Source organism: Bidens hawaiensis, unplaced genomic scaffold (genome assembly GCF_021521415.1).
Source record: "Bidens hawaiensis isolate Kalapana, Puna unplaced genomic scaffold, B.hawaiensis_p1.1 tig00004595_1, whole genome shotgun sequence".
NCBI lineage: Eukaryota > Viridiplantae > Streptophyta > Magnoliopsida > Asterales > Asteraceae > Bidens > Bidens hawaiensis.
In genome coordinates, this window is record NW_027491279.1 from 1,608,841 (window position 1) to 1,620,311 (window position 11,471).

General features: G+C 33.7%; 1 protein-coding gene across 1 annotated transcript; it reads left to right on the forward strand.

Annotated features, from left to right (window-relative positions):
- Window positions 1-4,768: 4,768 nt before the first annotated feature.
- LOC143627093 (uncharacterized) lies at window positions 4,769-7,868 on the forward strand. The gene is made up of 2 exons (XM_077096992.1): window positions 4,769-5,420; window positions 5,832-7,868. The coding sequence occupies exons 1-2, from the start codon at window positions 5,149-5,151 to the stop codon at window positions 7,855-7,857; spliced, it is 2,298 nt and encodes a 765-aa protein (XP_076953107.1). The 5' UTR covers window positions 4,769-5,148; the 3' UTR covers window positions 7,858-7,868.
- Window positions 7,869-11,471: the final 3,603 nt, after the last annotated feature.

The window sequence follows — 11,471 nt, forward strand, 5'->3', positions numbered from 1 at the left end:
CTGATGTTGTCTTCTTGATGAAGACACATGAACAAATGAGATTATTTGTGTATCCTTTGCTTATCAAATAATCACTCAAACGATTGTACCACATCCTTCCAGATTGTTTCAGTCCATACAAGGATCTCTGTAATTTGATGGAATACATTTCCTTAGGCTTTGAGCTTATTGCTTCGGGGAGTTTAAATCCTTCGGGAATTTTCATATAAATGTCACTATCTAGTGATCCATACAAGTAAGCTGTGACAACATCCATAAGACGCATCTCTAACTTTTTAGAGACTGCTAAGCTGATTAAATATCTAAACGTAATAGCATCCATAACAGGATAATACGTTTCTTCATAGTCAATTCCTGGCCTCTGAGAAAAACCTTGAGCTACAAGTCTTGCTTTATATCTTGTAACTTCATTTTTCTCATTTCGTTTTCTCACAAAAACCCATTTATATTCTACAGGTTTCATTGACTTTGGTGTAATGACAATAGGTCCAAAAACCTTTCGATTGTTTAGTGAGTTTAATTCAGCTTGCATAGCATCTTTCCATTTGTTCCAATCTTGTCGATTTTTACAATCATCTATAGATTTTGGTTCAGGGTCATCATTTTCTTCCATGATATCGCTTGCCACAGAATAAGAAAATATATCATCAATATTTTCCATTTCATCTCGATTCCACATTATATGTGATTGACCATAGTTGATTGACAATTCTTTATTGGAATCATTTATTCCTTCCTGAGGAAATGTTATATCATTTATTCTTTCCTGAGGGAAGGTTTTGTCAATCATTCCTTCCTTAGGGTCAGTATCCTTTTCAAAACCCTTTCTTTTTCGAGGATTTTTATCCTTTGAACCGATTGGCCTTCCACGTTTTAAACGTTTTTGAGATTCATGAGTTGCATTATTATGGTTTTGCTTGCTTGGAATCTCAACTCGAGCTGGAGCATTAGCAGCTGGTATATGAGATTTAGTGACCCTGTTTATATCAGTAAATGCATCAGGTAACTGATTTGCAATTTCTTGTAGATGTATTATTTTTTGAACATCTGTCTCACTTTGTTTTGATCTTGGGTCTAGGTGTAACAATGATGGCACACACCATGATATATCTCTTTCTTGCTTTTTCATTTCTCCCCCTAATGTCGGGAACATTGTCTCGTTAAAATGATAATCAGCAAAACGTGCTGTAAATACATCACCTGTTAAAGGTTCAAGGTATCTTATGATGGAAGATGTTTCATATCCAACATATATTCCCAACCTTCTTTAGGGACCCATTTTTGTGCGTTGTGGTGGTGCAATAGGAACATACACAGCACAACCAAAAATTCTAAGATGAGAGATATTTGGCTCATTAAGTTGTGTGGGAGAGTATTTATGATTTGCACTTGGTCTCACGCGGATTAATGATCCAGCATGCATAATTGCATGACCCCAAATAGAAACAAGGAATTTTGTCCTCATTATTAATGGTCTAGCTATTAGCTGTAGGCGTTTGATCAACGACCCGGCTAAGCCATTTTGTGTGTGTACATGAGCAACAGAGTGTTCTACAACAATCCCCACAGACATGCAATAATCATCAAAAGCATGTGATGTAAATTCTCCCGCATTATCAAGCCTTGCTCTTTTAATGGTATAATCAGGAAAATGTGCACGTAATTTGATAATTTGAGCAAGAAATTTTGCAAAAGCAACATTACGAGTCGATAATAAAGAGATATTAGACCATCTGCTAGATGCGTCTATTAAGACCATGAAGTATCTAAATGGTCCACATGGTGGATGAATTGGTCCACATATGTCACCTTGAATTCTTTCAAGAAACATTGGTGTTTCTTTATCGACTTTTAATGGCGAAGGCCTTGTAATTAATTTTCCAAGAGAACAAGATGTACATTGAGGCATTTTATCTATTTTGTGGATCTTTTGACCTTTCAGTGGATGCCCATGTGTATTTTCAATGATCCTTTTCATCATTGTGGATCCTGGATGGCCTAATCTGTCATGCCATAAGTTTATGATACCAGAATCGCAACAATTTTCTTTGACTGCCATATGTGCTTGAGGCACATTTATATATGTATAATGCAAACCAAAATGGAGCATTGGCAATTTTTCCAATATTTGATCTTTGCTTATGATATGCAAATATTTTTCATTACTAACAGTCCTTGACTGAGTATCATATCCATTATGATATATGTTTCTGAAACTCAACAAATTTATTGTTGATTTTGGGGAAAATAAAGCATTTTCTATTTTGAGCTTTGTACCATTTGGTAATGCTAAATTAGCTTTTCCCACTCCTTCTATCAAGTTTGTAGGACCTGATATTATATTGATGATCCCTTTTGTTGGTTTCAGTTTATAAAAATATTTTTTAGATCTAAGTATAGTATGCGTGGCTCCACTATCCGCTATACATATATCTTCTTCATTTGTTTGATCTTGTGCTCCGGTGATTTTCATTTTAAATCTTGAAAAATATTAAGAAAAAAAAATAAGTGTATAACGAAGACATATGATATTTTAATAAGAACTTTATTTAATTGAAACACAAGTAGTACATGAAAGAGGAACTACATAATTAAAGATAATGAAAACACACTTAATAAGTGCATCTATTTATAGTAGTCAAGCAACTTTGTTTCAAAGTTCTACCCCAAAGTCTTCAACGCTCAGCTCAGCATTGATATTATTAAAGTTATCAACATGGTTCACTTCTTTCTCTTTTCCTTTTAGAGAGGCTTGGTACAGTTCACACAAATGTGGAGCTGTACGACAAGCCTTTGCCCAGTGGTTTGTACTTCCACATCTAAAACATGAAGTGCCATTGTTTTCGGACCTACCAGCTTCATTCCATTTATTTTGGTGGTTGGAATTGGTATTGTGTGGGACATGATAATTATTGGCTCTCTGGTTACGACCACGACCACGGCCACGACCACGACCACGACCGTAAGAATTATTGTTCCATTTGAATGAAAGCTTACGATCATTAAAATGTCTTTTGTCAAAATGACCACGGCCACGTCCACGGCCTCGTCCTCGACTTTGTTCCCATTTATGACCAGAATTTTTATGAGAACTTTTGTGAGCAACATGTGCTTCTGGTATTGCTAATGAACCCGTGGGACGAGATTGATGATTTTTCATCAATAATTCATTATTTTTCTCTCCTACAAGGAGCAATGCATTTAGATCAGAGTATCTCCTAAAATTCTGCAAACGATAATGTGTTTGCAAGTTTATGTTTGATGCATGAAACGTGTAGAAAGTTTTCTCTAACTTTTCTTCCTCTGTTACAGGATACCCACAAAATTCTAGCTTTGAGCAAATTCGGTATAAAGCATAGGTGTAATCATTTACCCTCTTAAAATCTTGGAACCTAAGACTGTTCCATTCATCTCTAGAAGTAGGAAGTAAAACTTCCCTTAGATGACAGAATCTGCTTTTCAAATCTTCCCATATCATATATGGGTTATCATAATTAAAATACTCATGCTGTAGTAATTCATCAATATGTTTATGGATGAAAACATCAGCTCTTGCTTTATCCTGGTCAGAGCAATCATTGTATTCTTGGATTGTTTCTAACACATCCATAGATTTTAAATGTCTTTTGACATTTGCTGTCCAAGACATATAATTTTCTCCAGAAATGTTGAGTGCAGAGAATTCGAGTTTTGCTATATTTGACATTTTGTTGCTAAACATAATAGAGCAAATAATAAGATAAATATTAGAATCCATATATATCAATCAACAATGAGATACAATACATTGGTAGAGCTATAAACATATAAAAGAAAAAGAAAATGCCGAAATCTTCAGATGGGAGATTAAAAATTAGAATGAGAAGTAGTATAAGCATTATAGTGACCAACAGCAAAACCGGGTGAATCATTTTGAGAACTTTATATTGGATAAATTTAATAAGAAGAATGTTTGTTGTAAATGAAATGGGGTTAATGATTGGTTATTTATAGTGAAAATTTATAACCTTTTTACAACGGTTACATTACCGTTTATAACGGTAACATTACCGTTTGTATGTGTGTGTGTATATATATATAATATATAATATTAATTATTTTAAAGTAAGATAATAAATAAGATATTAAATACAGTTTATTTTATAAAATATATAATTAGTATGCACAATAATAAGAATAGAATTGTTAGTGTAAATAAATCTAACTTCTAAATGAGATATTAGTGTGCATATATAAATAAAAGTTAGAATAGTTATCAAATTTTAATAACAATGTTTATACACATTATTTCTATTACTCAGTATATTAGTTAGTATATGTATATGCATAAATATATATCTAATGTACATAATTAAAGAAGTGTTTATGATGCTTATGTAGATACCTTTGTGTCTATTACCTTTCTTGGTTAGGATATAAGCGGCTCGTGCTGATAACGTGTTATAATATTAGCTCTAACTATAACAATATTATTAGTGTAATATGAGAACTTGAAGATAACAAAACAAGAGAATAAGAAAATGTATGATTCAGTAACTTTTTAATGGTGTCTTCTTAGATTACAAAGGTAGATATATATACAAAAAGGTAATACTATTTAGGGGATATGTTCATTAGTTGGGATTGAAAATTTGGCATCCATCACATGGATGTGTCTTACCGACACTTTCATAATACTTATGTGGAGTGTTCATGTGGCCAAGACTTTTGACAAATGTGAAAAGGTGTTATAACTTGTATAAAATCGTCGGTGGTTTCACAACAATTATTATTATTCTTGAAAAGATAACCTTAAATATGACTGGTTGATTCAGCATGACGCGCTTTATAAGCACGTGTGAAACTCCCACTTCTTCTCCTACATATCTCCCTCCATACACACACATACCTGCCCCTGCTATCAACTATAAAACTATATTCTTTATTCATAATAATAATAATAATAATAATTTCATTCAAGCATTTCATCAAACACCTTCTCTACACAACTCAAACCCACAATATTCCGGCCACCCTTCTCCGCCGTCTTCCACCATGATATTATTACACCCTCTACAAGCACCTTGAAGTCTTATTTTATATATAAAAAAACATGTTTTTCGTTTGAGCATTTCATCAAACACCTTGTGTACAAAACTGCGTGTGGTAATGGCGGAAGCTGAAGACACCCAGAATAATATTATTAGTAATAATAATATTAATAATAATAATAATAATAATAATAATAATAATAATAATAATCAGTTAGTGGTGGTGGCTAATGAAGACATGGCTGTACGGACGGTAAATAAGAGATACGAGGGTCTCAAAACCGTCCATACAAAGGCTATTAAAGGAAAAGGTGCTTGGTATTGGATGCATCTCGAACCCATTTTGGTCCGGAACCCGGATACCGATGACCCGAAAGCTGTCAAGCTTCGGTAAGTTAAATGCGCGTAAATAATGACGTAATTATTCATTTATTTATTATTTTATTTTTTATTCAAGAGTAGTGTTTAAGCTGAAACAAAAGGTACACGGACAACGAGTTGCGCCACTAGATGTTTTTTTTTTAATTTTGATAATGTGTTTTAATTATTGTAATTCGGTTTTTACAAGACGCTGGGTTATATTACTTATATAATTAATCCGTATTTACATAATATCACATCTTACGTTTATTTTTCATTTTTTAAATACAAGAGTTTTGTTTACATGTAAACGGACAATAGTTTGCGCCCGTGAACCTTTTTAACTTTTTAATATTGTATTGATAATTGTATTTATATAAAGTTACATGTAACATTTACTAATTACATTGTGTCTAATATGTCTAATAATATGTCTAATAGGTGCAATCTTTGCGAAGCCGTGTTTTCGGCTTCGAACCCGTCAAGAACCGCTTCCGAACATCTTAAACGAGGGACTTGCCCGAATTTTAATTCGGTATTAAGACCCTCGTCGTCGTCTTCACTTCCACCGTTGTCATCCCCTAGTTCGTCTCACGGTAATCGTAAGCGGTTTTCGTCGATCGGGACTTCAAGTTTGAATAATAATTATTATCATCAACACCAGCACCCACAGCAGCAATTATTGTTATCTGGTGGGAAAGATGATTTGGGGCCATTGGCAATGCTGGAAGATAGTGTTAAGAAGCTTAAAAGCCCGAAACCGTTACCGCCTGGGCCGCAGTTAACGAAAGCCCAAGTTGACTCAGCTCTTGGTTTATTAACCGACTGGTTTTATGAATCTTATGGTTCAGTCTCATTCACAAGCTTGGATCATCCCAAGTTCAAAGCTTTCATGACCCAAGTCGGGCTGCCCGAGCCTTCGGGTTCACGACAAGATTTTATGTCTTCACGACTCGACTCAATGTACGAAGAAGCAAAGTTGGAATCGGAAGCTAAGTTAAGAGACACGGAGTTTTACCAACTCGTGTCTGACGGGTGGAAAACAAAGACTTTTGGGCACGGGGACGAGGGGTTGGTGAAGTTCTTGGTTAATCTTCCTAACGGGACGACGCTATTCAGAAAGGCGTTTATTCCTAGTGGTGGGACTACAATGACGGTCCCACCTGCGTATGCAGAGGAGATCATGTGGGAAACTGTTACAGGTACATGTAATGCTGCTAAAATGTGTGTTGGTATAGTTGCAGATAAATATAAAGCGAAGAGTTTAAGTAACTTGGAAGTTAGATATCATTGGATGGTTAATTTATCTTGTCAGTTACAAGGTGTTGGAAGCTTAATCAAGGATTTTAGCAAAGAGCTTCCACTTTTCAAGATTGTTATTGATAATTGTTTAAAAATTAGTAGTCTTTTTAATAATAATTCTCAAGCTAGGAGTATTTTGAACAAGTTTTGGTCACAAGAGTCGAGATCCTCGGGTTGTTTCAGCGCGGCCCCTCTTTTATATTCGGAAAATTTACAAAACACGCAAAGTTTTCAGTCGGTTATTGCGATGTTGGATAATTTCTTGAACTGTGTTCGCGTTCTGCATTTAGTTGTAATGGACGATTCGTATAAACTAGTGGTTATGGAAGATTCTCGAGGCGCAGAGGTTGCGGAAATGATTCAAAATATGGGATTTTGGAATGATGTTGAGGCGATTAATAGTTTGATTAAAGTGATTCAAACCATGGTTGAGGAAATCGAGTCAGAGAGACCGTTAGTTAGTCAATGTCTTCCGTTGTGGGAAGATTTGAGAGCTAAAATGAAGGATTGGTGTGTTAGATTTAGCGTTCCCGAGGGGGTTGTTGAGAAAATAATCGAGAGGCGTTTCAAGAAGAACTATCATCCTGCGTGGTCAACCGCTTTCATACTTGATCCGGTGTATTTAATGAGGGATGCAAGCGGTAAATACCTCCCGCCTTTTAAATGTTTAACTTGTGAGCAAGAGAAAGATGTGGATAACTTGATAACACGTTTAGTTTCACAAGACGAAGCTCATGCCGCGTTAATGGAGCTCATGAAATGGCGGTCGGAGGGGCTTGACCCGTTATATGCACAAGCGGTTCAAGTCAAGCAACGTGACCCGTTTACCGGAAAGATGAAAATCGCGAACCCGCAAAGTAGTAGGCTTGTTTGGGAGACTATTTTGAAAGAGTTCACTATATTGGGTAAGATTGCAGTTAGGCTTTTGTTTCTTCATGCAACTTCTTGTGGGTTCAAAAGTAATTTTTCTTTTATGAAATGGGTATGGGGTCAACTGCAGGGTCAATCGGGGGTCCGTCTCGAAAGGGTTCATAAAATGATATTTGTTGCGGCTCACTCGAAGCTTAAAAAACGAGAATTTGGTAACGAGGAGGAGAAAGAGGTCGCGTTATTTAGTAACGAGGACGATGACATGCTTAATGAGGTTTTTGTGGATGCACACTAATTGTAATGTTTTCAGTTTGTAGCATTAGTTGTATTCTTTTGGTACCCTTTTAGTGCAGGAGTGTTGCATATGATAACAAAGATCCATGAATATTATACCATTTATAACTACTATATATTGAATCAAGGTTTAAAGTTTAAATCTTTTTAAGGTTGTAGTACTAGAATTTGTTCTTGATTGTTGCTTTCAAGATTTATTTGTTTTTGTACCAAAATTGATGCATTTGCATTTATAAAGATGACTAAATCTTTAAAGAATCCAATTTGTAATGCTGATATTTTTTGTTTGTTTGTATCAAAAATAGGGGTGTGCGTGGTGCGGTTCGGTGCAGTTATTGACTAAAACCGAACCAAAAACCAAACTTTCGGTTTTATGATTTTTTAAAACCGTTTGATTTCGGGTTTTGGGTTCGGTTCGGTTTTGGATGCGGTTTTTTCGGTTTGGCTAATCAAGCCAAAACATTTTGGCAAAAAAAAAAAAAAAAACACTAGACCCAAAATATTCAAATTGGGCATGGTATCTTTTCTTTCTTTAAACTAATGATTAATACTCCGTAGAATATTGAATATTTGGGCTTCAAATATTAAAAGCTAAGAAAAAATACATTTAAAGTAAAAACTAAAAATACTAATATTATTAGTTATTAACCATATGTAGCAACAAAATATATTTGTTATTAACCATATGTTAAAACTAAAAAAATGGTCGTCGGTAGATTTTGTTTTAATGGTTACGCTTAAGATATTATGGTTATTTCGGTTCGGTTCGGTTTTTCGGTTCTTAACAAAATAAAAAACCGAACCAAACCAATATTCGGTTTTTGCTAAAGTTCAAAACCGAACCATCGGTTTCTAATTTGGTTTGGTTTTTTTAGTTTGGTTTTTTTAGTTTTATCGGTTTCGATTCGGTTTTGTACACACCCTCTAATAAAAAACACAGTTAAATTGCTCTTAATGCATACATATATTTGTTAGTATAATAGTTCTTGTTTCCATTCTTTTCAAAGCCAAAGATTCATTAATATTTTCATGTGGGATCCAATAAATTAATCATGCTTTTTAAAGTATACACTTTCTTGTGACAGATTATCATACTAGATTTGTTATATGCAAATTTTGTTGGAAAAATTAGTTGAAAATTGAATTTTACTAATTTTAAACGAATAATTATTTTTTTATACGAGATATATAATTAATAACTTGTAGTTTTGCATTCTCCATGATAAGAACTTCGCAACAAGCTAAGATGTGTACAAAATGATATCAAGAAAAGTGTGTGAAATAGAAATTGAAAATAGTGTTTATAAGTAAGGATTCAATATGCATGTGCGGAGGGCTAAAAAGTTTGGTTTAAATGGCTTGGCCGGCCAAGGTGCATTTTTGTGACTTGCAAACATGAATGTCATACCAAGACTCCCGGGTTTGCGCAGCTAGGGTTTTCGTAATGTTCTATTTTGATTATTTTTTCCGAAAAACAGAGAGGGGACGCCAGACATCTTTAGATATTAAACATGGAGAGGTCTTTCATTCATTAGCAAACACCCACCGTATCTCATTCTTTTCCATTAAAGACAATTGTTCTCGATGTAGTACAACTATTGTTCTCGATGTTGTACCTTGTAAGACACGTGTTAAGCGGACTTATATAGTCTCCTTCTTGAACCAACAAACTCTAAAAAAGAACAAAATATGTATGAATACTTGCATTGGGAATATTTGTATGCATATTGTCCTTTATCCATAGTTTGCTAGTTCAGTAAGCAAACTATACAAGTTCGCTTGACATGTGAGAGGACTAAGGCCAATCTTGTTTTCAACGAGCGTACTAGGAATCTCAAGTACATGTATCTGTTCCAAAGTGCCACCTCATTTTTTTTGTTATGAAAATCAGTTTGAGTCTGTTTGTTCAAATATCAAACTACCCATTTGTGTTCACTTTTCAAACATTCATCACGGGCATTTAACAATTTTCTAAATCATCTACTTATACAAAAATAATAATCTATAGATGTGGATACTAGTGTGAATTATGTTTTGTTTATGTAACATGTATATGATATTTACTATAACTTAGTATAGTACAAAAGTTAATATATGTTTCCCACCAAAAAAAAAATAAAAAAATCTTCACTTATTTATAAAAATTAGATTTTCCCTATAAATCTCACCATCCAACTTTACATATATTATTATACTACATTACTCACCTTTAATTTTAATAAATACAAAATGTTGCTTGAGAAAGAAGTTGCCAAAGGACAAGAAATGACCATATAGCTTTAAACAATTTTCAAGTTTCTTTATTCTGTCCATGGTTTTCTTGCAAATCACATTGATCCATCTTGTTGATAGCTCAAGCCACCAATAAAATCTGCCAAAAGCTGAATTTGAAACTTTAATGTCAACTAATCCCCATCAAATCTTCACTAATTATCACTTTATGACTCTTAATTATAAGTTAAGAATGTTTAATAATGATGGGCCCTTTCTTCTTTTCAAAAATATATTTTTTCTTGTCATTCTCCTAGGGGCCCCTAGTACGCGTTAATTTCTTGTCGCTTCAAATGCCGAAAAAAGATAATTTTTCGACAAATCATCACACTAATCTTATGATGATTACTACAAATGATGTTCTTGAGGAAACATGAAGCAAAGGGGGCAGTTGGAAATAAGAAAAGTATTTGCCAAATTCCATTAGAAAGGAACAAGGTACCAAACATCAACTTTTTGGCTCAAGTCACTTTGACTTTGCTAAGGCAAATTCTCATTTTTCATCTTGTACATGGGTCCCATATTCATTTATACCTACACAAAATTAATATTGGACCTATTTTTGTATGCAAACTTTTCTTTTTATGTAAAAACTCAGTAAATTTATCACATACCAAAAGTTAAAATACAAAGAAAATAAGTGAATATATTATACCTATACTACCTTGAAAGTTGGCAAGCTATAAAAGATTAAAAGTAGTTGCTTCTTCTCTTTACCATCATTGATAATTGTTTTCACTATCTTGGTAAAATGCAAATATGTCTATATACACACCATATAAATATACTACATAAATATATGTATATATCATGATTTTTTTCCACTATCTTGGTAAAAGGCAAATATGTATATATACACACTATATAAATATATGTATTTGCTTCTTCTATACTTAAAATTAATGATGCATTGAGCTAGTCATTTAGTTTGGGGGGGGGGGGGGGATTGAGGTGTTTATGTGGTAATATAATTTATCACGATTAAAGCAATGTGTTGTTTGGAGAGACGTTTGTCTTTTAGATGAGCGGTTTTCTGTTCAAAACATATGTAAAGATAAAGACGTAGTTTAGTATTATTGATGTAAAAATAATGTATGTGTAATATTTTTCGTTAAAAAAAATGGTTGTAATATAATTTGTCACGGTTAGAGCAAGGTGTTTGCACGATTTTTCCTACCTCTGCTTAAAATTAGTTATGTATTTGATGCATGATAATATTGTTTTGCAATGAGTATCATGTTATTCTTATGGTAAGTATAATAAGAAGTGAAAAAACAAGTTCCCCTAGTAATATCTTTGCAATAATGTGGTTATTAGGGAAGATGTATAATAAATACAATGACG